We start from the raw sequence: 15069 nt of genomic DNA on the forward strand, positions 1-15069 counted from the left end.
CTTGGCCCTAGATAAATCCATCAACATGGCATGTGCCTCTTGCAACGCCGCTGTTCATCCATGCATCTCTATGGGCTGCTGAACAATCACGACCTCACGCTACTCTTCCCAGCAAGAGGGCACGAGGAAGACCCAAGCAATCGTGCAATGCCAATATGCCATACGGTATGGAGACCACACACAACCCCGAAATTTATTTCTCCATATAATCTCTACATGCACACGAAGGCAGCGGACCCAGAATAAATAAAAAAGACGTACGTACTACCACATTATTAGCACCACATCATCAATTTCTAATCATTTTAATTCCCACATGTATGTATAGATGTTGTCATCGATGTAATTACAAAAGGGAAACTGCTTATTTATAACTGGCAGTAAGCAACGATACAATGCGTACCAGATTCGTGTACCTATTTATTTATTAATACTGTATTTTCATGCGACACGAAATTATAATCACAAATAAACATCTTCCGTACGAATGTAGTTGCGTCGTACTTTCTTTTCGGTCGAAAAAAAACCATGCAAAAGCAATCACGATAAAGAGAGACTTGCCCTAAAAATCATTTATGCCAGGGGGGAAAAGAATCAAGCGAAAGCAATCATGACAAAACACAAACCTCTAAAGCAACCATAAAAAAGAAGGCCTTGTATTTATATATATACCCTTCAAATTCCAGCTTGGAGAAATATATAGCATTACCATTATTTTTTCCCGATGCATTGTGACGTGTGAGCGTAGCATAGCATTTGCTTGGGGTCCCCCACGACCCCACCCCCACCACTGCACAATGCAGTGTTTGTCATGGGGAGTTCGGATGTCACATGCGATATATCTATCCCCTGCCCATGACTTCTGTCTTTGTGCTCAAACGATTCGCCGTCGCCGATCCGGCGTATCTGTGGGGGCGCGCTGCATGTCGCCGAATCATGGGCGCGTACGCCATTAATTTGGTGGGACGAATAAACGGGTGGGAATTTTAGCAGGCCCGGGCCGGCGTTATTTTCCACCACCTGCGGCGTCTGTGCCTAAATTGTTGTGACCAAAACGATTTCCTTCGTGTGTTCAACAGCTCATGTCGATGTCTGTGTTCGGGAGAGTTGCTGTCCTTTGTAGCGATCACGTGACAAAACTCTGGACGGCATATGTTCTGAAAAGGCGCAGTTCTCAACTTGCGATCCGGACATGCTTATTTATTTAGCTCTGATTCTTCGCACGAGGAATAGAAGAACAGGCAGGCTAGGATCCGTTACCTCTAAAAAAACTGTTTTTCTTTTCTTCTTTCTGAAACAGAAAAAAAGACAACCTGTAAGTTACAAAATCCATGGAATTATGACTTTAGAGCTATGGAAAAAAAAACAGTAGAATGCCACTAGCTTGTGCTTGTCCTGCGAAAATCTCACGAGATTCGGAGCTAGTACAACAAAAGCCATGATCCGTTATGATTTCTGCCGTCTGGATCTTTCCCGGCTCACGAGAAAAAGCACACAGAGAGAATCCCGAAACAGAGTCCGGCGCCGTGTGCTCGTGTCCCTTGGTCCCTTCTCCACTCTGAGCTTCCCGTCGTGACACCCTCGCCGGACGCCGGCCCCTCACGATGCGCAGAGCGGCAAGGCGGGGAGCCCAGGAGTACTGCTCCACTCCCCCGACGCCGGCTCCTACAAAATCCAGTGACTGTGAGATCTCTCTACTTGCGAACCTGCAGCGTCGGTCAGACGGTCACCGAGCGTCCGAGCGCGTGCGAAGACGTTGGGGGCGAACAGAAGAGGACTCCAATTATTCAGGCTGGCAACGAGTTCCGTTTCCGTGCGCCGCTCAGGTCGCTTTTGATTAAAACCATCTATTTGGACTGTATAATCTAGAGACAAAAAACGCTGTAGAAATAATAAAAATCCGTACGGATTAAAGGCAAACGAAACGCATTTCCGGTCATAATATAGGAGGCCGGACCAACTCCAATTTCTCGGACTTGCACATGCCAATACTTCCCTCTCCTTGCTAGTTCAAAAGATGGCTGCTACTTCTCCTTTTCCCCGTCCATAGGCCATATCGACCTACTGTTCGAAGCTGCTTGCATAATTTCGAGCTCTACTATGGATGATGATGATGATGGCACTACTTGTACAGTATTAAAACTTGGATTACTAGATGGTCCGGTGCCTGTACAGCATTAAACTAGGACTACTCTACTATACTAGTGTAGCAGCTGAGCCGAAGGGTGATGTGTAGGATGGATGTACCCAACAGATGAGAGGAGAGGAGGACCGAGGAGCTAACCACAAAAAAAAGTCTAATAAGGAGTTGGTACACCACGGGGCTTTAATTTTATTATGCGTACTCACCTATGACGAATAGAATAGCCGCATAATTGGGGGCTGCGGCAACGCGGACGGCGAATGAGAGCGGCCCATGTCAGTACGCGTTATCGTGAAGAAAGAAGCAACCGGAAGGAAGATGTGGTGGTGGATGGACGCACAGCCAAGTCCGAGCAGAGCTCCATCCCATCCAGACCTGCCAAGTTGAGTACAGTAGGTTTAAACCCCGCAACGCAAACCCCCACCCCCACCGAATAATCCCTCCACGACAATAATCAACCATCACCAGCGGTCCACTCCGGGCAGCAAACAATAATCAAAGCAGAGACGGAGGAGGAGGAGGAGGAGGAGGGCAGAAACAGCTTTTCTTCTAGCAGGCCCTCCGACTACTTTTATATTGGGTGCTGGTGTTTGTTGCAGCTAGTGGGTGGTGGTGCAGGAATTTTTTATTCCGGGGGCAGGAAGAAGGAGGACGAGGAGGAGGAACAAGCGAGAGATAGAGAGAGCGCTCTCCTATCTTCTTTTGCTTTTGGTATTGTTATCTTGGGATCTGATTTTGTCCCCATACATACCGAGCGGGAGGGAAGGGGGCTTGGGTTTTCTTTCTCCTCTCTTCTCTTCTTCTCCCCTCTCACCCTCTTCTCCTCCCAAGGCTGACTGGCCGTCGGCTCGGGTCTGGGGACAGCAATCCCTGCCGTCTTGCCATGCTCCCCACGAGGAGCACACCGTCAGGTCCGCCTCCATTTTCCTATTGCTTAATCAATCGCCTTCGCATCATTGGCTCCTCCCTCCCGCCTGTTGGTTGCAGCACCAGCAGCGGTGACAGAGAATTCTTTTCGGCGCATATTCCCCGGTTACATGATTCGGCTCGCTTGCTTGGGCTCTCGCTCTTCTCTGCTTTTCTAGAATTGTGGCTCGTCCGACCTCGGTGGGTGCAACCGATCCTTTTTCGTTCCCATGGGTGCTGTTATGACCCCAATGATTGGCTGGTCTCCTCTCGATTATATGCTGCTTGTGCTAGAGCTCAGGGTTTTCCTGATCCTTGAGGGCTGTGCGGGCATACCTGGTCTCTCCGAATTGTCCAGTTTTTTGGTGTCTGTCCGCCGGGTTCTTGAGCTGGCTTGGGGATCTGTAGCTTTGAGAGCTTCATCGGGGAATTCCTGCGGCTTGGGGGGGTTCTTGCGGTTGTGTTGAGTGGCCTTTCTTGTGGAAGTGCAGGTATTGAGCTCAGGCTGCTGAATTCATGGTCCTCATTTACCTCAAAATTCTTGAACCTTTTTAATTAAAATTCTTGATTTTTTATGTGGGTGCTCGGGGAAACCATCCCCACTTCTCAACCTGGGCTCATAATTCTTGCTTAATTTCTTGAATTCAGCGTTTCTTGGTGGTGCTTGATTATTGCCGTCTGATATTGCACAGTCCTGAGTTTCTAGTTGCTTCGTCAGCAACCGGTAGAGGTGTCTTTTTTGCGGGATGATAGAATTGAGCTTGATTGCGGTGGAGCCCTTTTGGATTTGCAGCCGATTCTTGAATCTTTTCTTTTCTCTCTCTCCTTGGATGCCTGCATGAAAGCCATGCTCTTAAAGCACGGTTCCTTTTCTTTTCTTCCTATCAGTTTACTCATTTCTTTTCTGGAGGTGGCTCTTGTGTTGGATTACTCCCTTAATTACTCTCTTATATACTTTATATGACAAAAATCTTAGCTCCTTTTTTTTATCCAATCCGAGTTGAGTCTTATTTTCATTGTCTGTGAAAACAAAGTTTTGCCTAGGACATTTCTCCTGATCTCACCTCTTTCATATCATTAAAAAACTGAAAGTTACAGCTGCTTCAGTCATTTGAACAAGACATCCCCGTCTTTTCTAGGTAACTTCGAACTAGAGATCTCATGCTATTTCATCTCTCCTTTCAGAGTGATTCTGCAGAAGTATTCATTCTACTGGCGTGCTGAGCAGGTGCAGGAGCTCTAATAAGCCTAGTGCGCACTTCAGTCATCAGCCAAGTGATTGAAAAGGGTATTGATATCTTACAAACATGTCTTGTTCAAAAAAAACTTTCCCTCCTCGAAATAAATTTTTGTCAGCTATCTTGCAATTTCGCCTATGTTTTATAGAATTGAATTTCTGGTTGGACGCCTTGAATGGCTGCATTTTTTTGGTGAAAGAAGGAATTTTCAACCATATTCTTATCCTCTTGTAAGGAAGAGCAAAAAAGCCAACAACTTTAGCTAATGTCATGGATGAAGGACCACTTTTACCACCTATAGCTATAGGTCCAACCAACGTCTTATGTTGTCAGTTATATTTTCCTATACGATGAACATCGGGTCTGCTTGTTCTCCAGAAATAGTAGAGAAAAGAACAAGAAGTGATAATTACTGCTAAAACTGAGGGTCTGTCCCTAGGTCTCACACTCGTGACTGGCCTTTGTGTGCAGTCTTATGATTTTATCTCTCTAACGCTGTATGCAGTTCCTCAGAGTCAGGAATCAGTTTCATTTATCTAAAAAATAGTGGTTGAACCATTTTATGGTTTAGCTCTTCCATCCTACCTTTTCTTGGAGGCCTTTTCCCTATTATTTTACAGCGAATGAAAGTTCTGTTTCGTCATCTGCTATGCTGCTGAATAGTTTCTTAATAATTTAGTGAATTTTGTTCTAACTGTTTCCATTCCCCAAAGTGCAGGCAAGTCAGCTGAAATATTGGTTCCGAGGGCTCTGTAGTTGCTTATCCACGCTCGCCTATGCCTTTGCGCTGATCTTGACAACTCAAAGCTTGGATATGGCTACTTATTACTCGAGCCCTGGCAGTGAAAGAGATTCACAAACAATGTACTCAGCAGAGTCAGGCAATGTATCATATCCCGTGCCATCAGCCCTAGGGAACTTTCTTTATACGAACAATGCATCTTCTGGACCTTATACAGAATTTAGTGGAATTGTCCAGCCTCAGCAGAATTTCATGGAACTTACTGGCCATCCTTCAGCAATGTCACATGATTCGTCATCCAATGAAGCTACCAACATGGGCAGTTCACTCACTGAACAGCGCTCTTTTGGTCCTTTGAAAGATATGAGAAATGAGATGTTGATGCATTTGATGGATGGAGCACACAGCAGTGGCAGTGATCTCATCCACAATGATGCTCATAGCACTGTACAGCTCGAATTTGGCATGTTAAACAACCACAACTCAACAAGTGTTCCATTAGCACCAGGCCAAGGGCTGTCTCTGAGCCTCAATACACATATCTTGGCGCCTTCCTATCCACACTGGTCTGCAAAGCAAGACTTACTAACACCAAATTCTTACCAGGGTGATGACAACAGAATGAAGAATATGCAGTCTGAGGCCTCACAGGCAATCCGGAACTCTAAGTATCTGAAGGCAGCACAGGAGTTACTTGATGAGATTGTCAGTGTTTGGAAGTGTGTTAAACAGAAAACAGATAAAGGCCCTGCTGAAGCAGGAAAGGCTGATGGAAAAGAGACTGATGGGGGGATTAAAAGTGAGGGGGTATCTTCCAATCCGCAAGAGTCTGGTGCCAATGCAGCAGCTGAGCTTTCAACTGCTGAGAAACAAGAGCTCCAGAATAAGATGGCAAAACTTATGACTATGTTGGACGAGGTGTGTGTGTCTACCGCACTTGTACCTTATCATTTTAACAAAACTTACAGTATTATATGTTTGTTTTGCTCGATTTGTTGCTATCGAGTGTTGAGGTAATCCGTGTGAAGATCTGTAGGCTTTTTTCCCCAAAGATTAGCTTCACCTATAATCCATTTGATATTCTAATATGAATTTTAATAAACTAATACTTCATCTTGGGACGGCTGCATATTACCTTTTTCTCATTTATCAGAAGTCTACTCCATTTTCTGCCTTCTGTTCTTTGAAAAATACTTAAGGAATCCCAACCCCATCAGTTCTGTTTGAATTGTGGCCTAATTACTGAATCCAATAGTTGGTTCCTGATCCAAAGGTTCTTTACAATGGTTCAGCTCCATGAGCTTCACAAGTTGAGTTCTTGAAAAAACTGGGAGGACTAGTCAAAGGTTATTGAGTACTCAAGGTTATTAGTTTAGGTGGTTCTAGCCTTCTTAATAATGCCTAGGCGTCAACAATTATAGCTATTTAACAAGGCTTGAACCTATAGTAGCATGTTTTTAGCTGAAGATCCTCCAAACAAGCAATGAGCATATTTGGAAAAGGAACCACAAAACTGTTATTCAGGACAAGGTCACCACCAAATGCAGGTCACGTTATCCATATTTGTCAGATGGGTGCATAAATATATTTTTCCCTTAGAAAGACAAAATTGGTCTTAACATGGGACTGATCAGATGAATGAGCTAGGTGTGTTTTGATTGTTTCACTAATGCACCATCTGGTATGTCTGAATCTTTAAGACCAAATTGAAATTTGCTTTCAGGTGGATAGGAAGTACAAACACTATTATCATCAGATGCAACTTGTAATGTCATCGTTTAATATGGTTGCTGGTGCTGGAGCTGCCAAGCCTTATACTGCAGTTGCCCTCCAGACAATCTCACGGCATTTCCGATGTCTAAAGGATGCTATCAATGATCAAATTAGTGTTATCCGGAAGAAACTTGGAGAGGATGACAATACATCCGGCAAAGAGGGCAAACTAACCCGCCTTCGTTATATTGATCAGCAAATAAGGCAACAGCGAGCTTTCCAACAGTATGGTATGCTACAGCAAAACGCTTGGAGGCCACAGAGAGGACTACCTGAAAATTCAGTCTCGATTCTCCGGGCTTGGCTTTTTGAACATTTCCTTCACCCGTAAGTTTTTCCGCTTAACTTAGAGATATGTTCACTCACCCCCCCTTTTTTATTTGTTCTCATGCCATGCTGACAATCTTAGGTATCCAAAAGATTCTGAAAAGCTAATGTTATCGAGACAAACTGGGTTGACAAGAAGTCAGGTATTTTTTTATTTGCTTAAGATATGTTTTCTCTTATCAAATTTGCAAATCATTGGAATGCCTTAGTATTATTAAAAGTGATGGGTATGTTAAAAGGAATAATTTTAGTAGTTTTTTTTTTGTAGAAAGAACTAATTTAGGTTGTTTCAGCTGTATATTATTGTGCTGCAAACATATTGTAAGTGCTGTAGGGTTGCTGCTTGTCTGCATGTATATATGTACGAATCTCATCCTGTCTTTACATCTTAAGTCTTTTCCCATCGACAAAAAACTTTAAAACAAACTCTGCAGTTGCTCTTTTCCAGAACAAGGTACACCAATTCTGTTGGTATTTGGATTTGGAGGATTACCTGTGATCTGATGACTTGCTGTCATATTAGTAGTTTGTATTCCGTATCAAATAATGGAAACCATATTTACTGAAACTCACATGCGTCCTTCTATTCTAGATTTCAAACTGGTTCATCAATGCCCGTGTCCGGCTGTGGAAGCCAATGATCGAAGACATGTACAAAGAAGAGATTGGTGAAGCGGAGCTAGACTCCAACTCTTCCTCCGACAACGGGCAGCGAAACAAGGACAAAGCACCATCTCCCGAAGAAAATGAGGACCTGCAGACCCCAACAAGCCAGGCTTGCCAAACCAGCCAGCTCGGCCAGTCCAAAGCCATCGTTGGTGGAGTGATGGGCTTTAGTGGAGTGCTAGCCGGCGGCTTCCACACCGAGGCCAACCCCGACGACAGCTTCATGAGCCTGATGCTAAAGGCCCAGAGACCTGGTGAAACCGAAGGCACCGGTCTCCTCCACGATGCCGTCGCTCACCACTCGGACGACGGCGCCCGGTTCATGGCCTACCACCTGGCAGAGTTCGGGAGGTACGGGAACAGCAGCAACGTCTCACTGACGCTGGGCTTGCAGCACGCCGAGAACAGCCTCGCAGTCCCACCAAACACTCAGCCAGGCTTCCCCGGCGTCAGAGACCAAGACATGTACAACGCCACGGCTCCTCCTCTCAACGTCGCCTCCACATCTTCAGAGTATGATTCGGCGAGCCAAATTGATCAGCAACAGCAACGGCAGCGGTTCGAGCCGTCACCTCTGATGCATGATTTCGTGGCCTGAATTTCAGCTCGCCCACTGGAAAACGTGGGGGAAAACTACTGCCAATTTGTAGTGTGTGCCAGGACGAATAACTTGCCTGGACTGAATTTTCAGGCGTGGGACTGTTAGCTGTAGTTAACGATTGGGGATTTGGGGGGTACAGTACAGGAGGTATATAGCGTAAATGTGATGTAAATTTAGTGGGGGTGATAGCGGTAAAGAAATCCTGTAAAGATGGAATGCATTTATACGTGTATTTAAGGGCCATGCTGTAAAAATAGATTTACCTGTAATGAGTACTTATGATCCAGTATATATACTGTGCACGTTGTTGAAACCAAAAAAAAAAAAAGAAGAGGGGGGTGGGGGTAAACTGAAATGGATTGCAGGAGAATCTTCAGCCTTCGATTGCATGTGCACGCTTCAGGCTTTATGTCACTGGTGCTGGGGTGAGGACCAGCTGATGCCCTACCTTTAGTATCGACTGGCGATATGAGTTAAAGCATGCTGATCGTTTTTGAAATGCGAAGCTGTATTTATGCTGCTGGACTGAAACTCTCGTGTTCTCACTGAAAGTCTGAAACCAATACGTTACTCTTATACTAGTAGAGTATGTTTTCTTGAAACTTTTGCGTCTGTCAGGCAAGTCATTTTCACGACAAATTTTGACTTGGTACCCCGAGTCGGTGGAGGATAAGGTTCCCTCTATTCCCAGGAAAATACAACTATGAGTTACGTGGTAATTTAAAATGGTGTACGTTTGATGAAATCTACAGCCGATGGTACTCATTTTTTTTGAAGCAATTACTGTAGGGCGGCTCTACAGTATTTTTTATTTATTAAAGATGATATGTACAGAGTCTCAAATAGAGGCATTGGGAAAGGATTACAAAAAATATCTGCTGAAGCCATGCTCTAATATCCCTTACTATTTGGGGCTTCACTCTATAACGAATTAAAAGCATTTCTTTGACACAAATGTCTTTGCACGTTGAAGTTGTTGGCGGTATATTTTTAAAGACCCATCCATCTCTATTCTTCCGTATGGTATTCATATTTATGTTCTTCAACCAATTTATCGTAAAAATATATTTCGTAATTACTCCAATCGTATCAATTTTGGTACCATGAATATGAATATTTTCTTATCTATATTTTGTCAAACATAAGATAGTACACCATGATATTGTGCTAGAATTGCATTCGGGATGAGAGTGTGAAAGTAGTAGTATTTTGTATTTGCGTGAGTAAATGTGGGTCTGTTGCTGTCAGATCAGCATCGGCCATCGCGCAAAATCGGACCTATGACGATTCATTGATCAGTGGTCAGGTCTTTACATTTCTCGAGTGAAGTTCAAAACTGGGCTTGGTGTTCCTTTTTCCTTCTGTCTGCAAGGGAAACTGAACTAAGCTCGCATCTAGATTTTGGAGCCAGTTAAACGGGCATATAATAGTTTTAGCTGCAAATTTGCCAGCCTGTTTCTGTTTCATCATCTTCCGAAACCAGAAGGAAGTTCCTTAGCTTATTTTATTGGGAATAATAAGTGTCTGATACTAGTACGTACCATACAGCAGATAGATAGATATTCAGGTTCCTTCAAATGAGAAGTGCGAGAGCGAGTGGCGTGGTCAAACGTGGGGGCTCAATCAAACCGAAACCGAATCCAGCAGCAGAATGCATGCAGCGGGTTGGTTCGTGGCTGTAGAGATGGATGGATGGAGGATCACTCATCCATCACCTGATCGAAGCAGAACCGCTCCCCAAAAACAAACAGCAGCAGCGTCGCTGCCTTCCCCTTCTGTTAGGACATGTCCAATCGGCATCAGTCGCGCAATGGCACCTCCCAAAACTGTAGTATCCACCTTGACTGGACTGGAACTCCTTTCCACCACTGTTCAGTTGCTCTCTCTGTCCAGATCGGTCCACGTCGATGTGTTCATGCATCCACCCATCACATCCGTGTGTCCACCGACCATCCACTGCGATACCGAGCATCTCTCACGCGCGCGCGTGTTGGTGAGCAGTCCATCGTACATGACCCAATGCTTCATTCGAAATTTCGAATGAGATCGATTTCACATAAAAAAATACATGATTCTCTCTCTCTCTCTACTTAATTGGCTTGTTTGTTTGGGACGTAGGAATACAAAACAAAGGGGGAGAAAACAGGAATAGAAAATATCGGAAATTAGAAAACTACAGGATTCGAAAAGGCTTCAACACTTGAGAAAAAAGTTATACGAATGAAGTTCAGTCAAACTTCAAAAAAAAAAATCGATCAGTGTATATAAACCCTAAAGTAACCTTTTTTTTTACAGCGAGAGTGAAGCTACGTACTGATACTGTACAGCAGTGTGCAGCAGGTTTGGGCAGGGTGTAATTGAAGCCGCCGAGCCATGTGTTATTGTTTGGATGGGAGTGCAGCCCCAACCAACTCGCGCAGCAAGAGTAGACAGTAGTAGTAGATTGCCAGAAAAAGGCTCTGGGCTTTCCGTGGGTCAGGATAGGCAACGAGCTAGTACGCGCAACACGGCGTGCGGCAGCCGCTCTGAACTGCTGTGCCTGTGCTGGCCCTCCCCTGAGACTGACAGCCCTGGCCGCCTGGCCTTTCTTGAGATTCTACACACCGAGCTCAGGCTGAGGCAGCCAGCTACAGCTAGCGCCTAGCGGTACTGGTGCACTAGCATGCATGCCTTCCCAGGCGCGCCAGGCCGCAGCCCGCCGGCCGGCCGGCCGGCACGCATACACATTTTGCATAGAGATAGGAGCAGTAGTAGAAAGCAGTTAAGACCATCTCCAAACCATTCACTCACATTTTTCTCCCTATCTTTATTTACTATATTTTACTACATCATCATAAAATATACTTTCTCACATTTTTTTGGGATATTTTCAACCAATCATCCTATCCAGCTCCCTCTATATACTATAATGTAGTTATTTAACAATTTTTCATCAGTTTTTGAAGTTTAAAAAAATTACATACTATTTATACTACCATAATATACATTGGTATCAAGTTACCGTACTTAAAAAGAATTAATATAATAAAAATGGAGTAATTAATATGTGGGAGAAGGTTAGAGGTCTCCCATATATGGGGGCAACCTCCCTCCCCATGTAGGCCTTATTCAGTTATAATTGGATCGAGTAGGATTTAAAGGAATTAAATTCTCTTCTAGTCAAAATTAAATAGAATGAGAACTTCATTTAACTCCCTTGTAACCGAATAAGCCCATATAGGGCACAGTGGGGGAAACCCTTGGAGAGTCCTCTCCCCTATAGTACACCAGAACCGGATATGGGGTGGGGGGAGGTATGGGGAGCTCTTGGAGGTGGTCTAACATCGAACATCTATTGATCCATGAGTCATTTTTAAAAAAAATATACTTAACTAAACAAATGGAAAATGATATTAATTTTTACAACTTCAAATAAATTTATTATAAAAATATATTTCAAATAAGTTTGCATTGCTGATGACCGAGATGTTTTATACTCCCTCCGTTCTAATTTATAATTCAATGATTTTTTCACCACAAGTTTGACCAACTCATCTTATTAAAAAAAATCATAATTATTGTTAGTTTTTGCTGTGATATCGTCTACTATACAATATACTTGAAGTATGACTTTGATTTTTTTATTTTGTCGCAAAAAAATTGAATAATATAAGCCAGTCAAACTTAACGAATTGTACATTGGGATGAAGGATCCGAGGAGTACATGTTTAGGTACGGACCAAGCTTGCAGTTGCAGTCCCCAAGAAAAAGCTATACCCAGTGAGCCACTGTGCTGTAGGTAGGCCGAGTAACATGTTTGGAGTGACCAGACCAGACCACACACAAAAGAGGCGAGCCTTGCACTTAAAGTTGCAAAGTTTGAACGGGTCCTGCGGTTGGTGCATCCTGGTTCAATGCAGTGCAATGCAACGCACAGACAGATGGTCCAAGCGTCCACAGTACAGACACGGTCTCTGGTGGGTAGGCACAGCACAGGCCACCAGCCTATCCTAGTACTCCACTCGAGTGTGCACGGCTGCGTACATGTATGCCGCTGCCAAGCACCCCCTTTTGGCCTACTTTTATTTGTGTCGTATTTCTTTGCAACTTTATATGTCCACCTATGACCTATCCACATATATAAACAACCCCCCCTCTCTCTTGGCTAGCTTCTCCTCCGGTCCAGTTTTTTTGAACCAAGCAGCTTCTATTACTGGGCTTCTGAAAATTAGTATTCGGAATGTGGCAAATGAGATTGTAGTATCATAACTCCTTCCGTCTTGATCTTTTGGTACTCAAACGCGCTTTGATCCCTCTACATGTGTTTGTTTGTTTACTAGGCGGTGTTACGTCAGGGTTTCTCTGACCCGTTCCACAAAACGGATCGGCTCCATTGCTCCTCGCGGCAGGCCGTTATCTTCTTCCTCCTACATTGCTCCTCGCGGCGCTTGTTTCTGGCTGAACTTCCTTGGCTGTTTACAAAGCATATATTGGCTGTTAAGAGAAACTACATAGTTGGCTAAACTTCCTTGGTTGTTAACAATTTAGATTCTAACACCGTGGACAGAATAGAAACTATCTTGACTGAACTTGGTTGTTTACAAAGCATATGTCATTGAAGATAAACTACACAGTTCCAGAAGACATATTACATAAGGTTCCAGAAGATATATTACATAAGGTTCCATAAGACATATTACACAAGGTTCCACATGATAAGTGCAAACAAGTTAACTCATCCGATGGTTGTCTTAAAATAGGCACAATCTAAACTCTCTCACAAACTAATATCTCATATACGCTCGTTCATATGTGATAGACGGCGATCATTGATCTCATCCGAGTCTAGAGAGCTATCTTCATCATAAACCCAGTCCTCATTACAGTCACCATCAACATCACCATCGCATTGGAAATCATCGTACAAGCCAACAACTTCATAATCTTCAAGTAGAGGTTGTGGACCAATAAGAACTTCCTTCAGATCCGTGCTCACAGTGTCTAGACCTTCTGCAATTTCATTAACAACACTCATGGCATTAACCAGGCTATTCTTGTGAACATGGTCAACATATGCAAGCACATGGTTGCGTCTGCTCAACCTCCTCAAATCATCGGCAGAGACTTGCATCTTTCTAATGGTTGAAAGGGAAATGTGCCCTTGGGCCATTTCTAAGTATTTTGGTGATTTAGTGCCCACCAAGTGCCTAAGTGTAAAAAGGTGGACAAAGTACAAATCAAGGATAAAGGTATGTTTCTCAGACTTAGTACATTGTTTTATGGACTAATGTATTGTGTCTAAGTGCTGGAAACAGAAAAAAACCAATTGAAAATGTCTTGGCTCGAGCAGCCAAGACTCTGCTGAGTCTGGGAGCACCGGACTGTCCGGTGGTGCACCGGACAGTGTCCGGTGCGCCAGGCTGGCTCGAGTGAAGTGGCCGCTCTCGGGAATTCACTGGCGACGTACGGCTATAATTCACCGGACTGTTCGGTGTGCACCGGACTGTCCGGTGAGCCAACGGTCGGCCGCGCAATCTGCGCGGGACACGTGGCCAAGCCAACGACTAGAAGGGGGCACCGGACATGTCCGGTGTGCACCGGACATGTCCGGTGCGCCAACGGCTCTCAGGCTACCAACGGTCGACTGCGCCATTTTTGGAAGGAAATCGGGCACCGGACAGTGTCCGGTGTGCACCGGACTGTCCGGTGCGCCAGTCGACAGAAGACAAGATCAGCCTTCCTAGAATGCTCTCAACGGCTCCTAGCTGCCTTGGGGCTATAAAAGGGACCCCTAGGCGCATGGAGGAGGACACCAAGCATTCCTACAACATTCCTAAGCACCAAGACCTCGATTCCGCGCATTTGTTTCATTGTGATAGCATATAGAGCTCTAGTGGAGTTGTGAACTCATTGAGTTGTGTTGCGAGCTCTTGTTGCGACTTGTGTGCGTGTTGACACTCTGATTCTTGTGTCTTGTGTGCGTTGCTAATCCTTCCTTGCTCTGTGCTTCTTTGTGAACTTCAAGTGTAAGGGCGAGAGGCTCCAAGTTGTGGAGATTCCTCGCAAACGGGATTGAGAAAAGCAAGCAAAACACTGTGGTATTCAAGTGGGTCTTTGGACCGCTTGAGAGGGGTTGATTGCAACCCTCGTCCGTTGGGATGCTACAATGTGGAGTAGGCAAGCGTTGGTCTTGGCCGAACCACGGGATAACCACCGTGCCATCTCTGTGATTGATTTCTTGTGGTTATTGTGTTTTGTTGAGACTCCTCTCTAGCCACTTGGCATTTACTGTGCTAACGCTTAACCAAGTTTTTGTGGCTTAAGTTTTCAAGTTTTACAGGATCACCTATTCACCCCCCTCTAGGTGCTCTCAATTGGTATCAGAGTCGTTCTCTTCACAAAGGGACTAACCGCCCGAAGTGATGGATCCTAAGGGGAAGGGAATCGTGATCAACGACAAAGAGAAGGAGTCTTTCGTCAACGAGCCGAAGGATGACAAGCCTACCGACTCGGGCTCGGGCCATAGACAGAAAGATGGGAAGAAGAAGAAGACGAGGCACATCAAGGAGATCGTCTACTACGACGACAGCGATGAGTCTACTTCTTCCCAAAAGGACGACGACCACAACGACTACGAGAGAAGAAAACCGGTCAATTCGAACTTTTCTTTTGACTACTCTCGTATTCCTCAAAG

At 44.6% G+C, this 15069-nt stretch overlaps 1 protein-coding gene and 1 long non-coding RNA gene across 6 annotated transcripts; one reads left to right on the forward strand and one right to left on the reverse strand.

The window, feature by feature from the left end:
* Nucleotides 1–1261: 1261 nt before the first annotated feature.
* LOC103643758 (uncharacterized) lies at nucleotides 1262–2686 on the reverse strand. Its single transcript, XR_561266.3, has 2 exons — nucleotides 2350–2686; nucleotides 1262–1665 (listed from the first exon to the last, which is right to left on the reverse strand). It is a non-coding gene; the product is annotated as an uncharacterized lncRNA (long non-coding RNA).
* On the forward strand, nucleotides 2382–8724 carry LOC100281572 (BEL1-related homeotic protein 30). Of its 5 annotated transcripts, none has more exons than XM_020551250.2 (6): nucleotides 2382–3250; nucleotides 4235–4337; nucleotides 5006–5947; nucleotides 6753–7129; nucleotides 7212–7272; nucleotides 7722–8724. In XM_020551250.2, exons 3-6 carry the CDS (start codon nucleotides 5102–5104, stop codon nucleotides 8391–8393), a joined length of 1956 nt encoding a protein of 651 aa, XP_020406839.1. In that variant the 5' UTR covers nucleotides 2382–3250; nucleotides 4235–4337; nucleotides 5006–5101; the 3' UTR covers nucleotides 8394–8724. The 5 variants fall into 5 exon arrangements, with proteins under 5 accessions (XP_020406839.1, XP_008675010.1, XP_008675002.1 ...); XM_008676788.3 differs by having other exon boundaries at nucleotides 2407–4188; nucleotides 4278–4337; XM_008676780.3 differs by having other exon boundaries at nucleotides 2415–3540.
* The last annotated feature ends 6345 nt before the right edge of the window (nucleotides 8725–15069 follow it).

This window comes from Zea mays, chromosome 1, assembly GCF_902167145.1.
Source record: "Zea mays cultivar B73 chromosome 1, Zm-B73-REFERENCE-NAM-5.0, whole genome shotgun sequence".
NCBI classification, from domain to species: domain Eukaryota; kingdom Viridiplantae; phylum Streptophyta; class Magnoliopsida; order Poales; family Poaceae; genus Zea; species Zea mays.

Bases quoted from the DNA above. Each gene is read 5' to 3' on its own strand.
- LOC100281572 (XM_020551250.2), top strand. From the start codon at position 5,102: ATGGCTACTTATTACTCGAGCCCTGGCAGTGAAAGAGATTCACAAACA. The intron at 5,948-6,752 runs GTGTGTGTGTCT...ATTTGCTTTCAG, and splicing joins TTATGACTATGTTGGACGAG to GTGGATAGGAAGTACAAACA. The intron at 7,273-7,721 runs GTATTTTTTTAT...CTTCTATTCTAG, and splicing joins CTGGGTTGACAAGAAGTCAG to ATTTCAAACTGGTTCATCAA.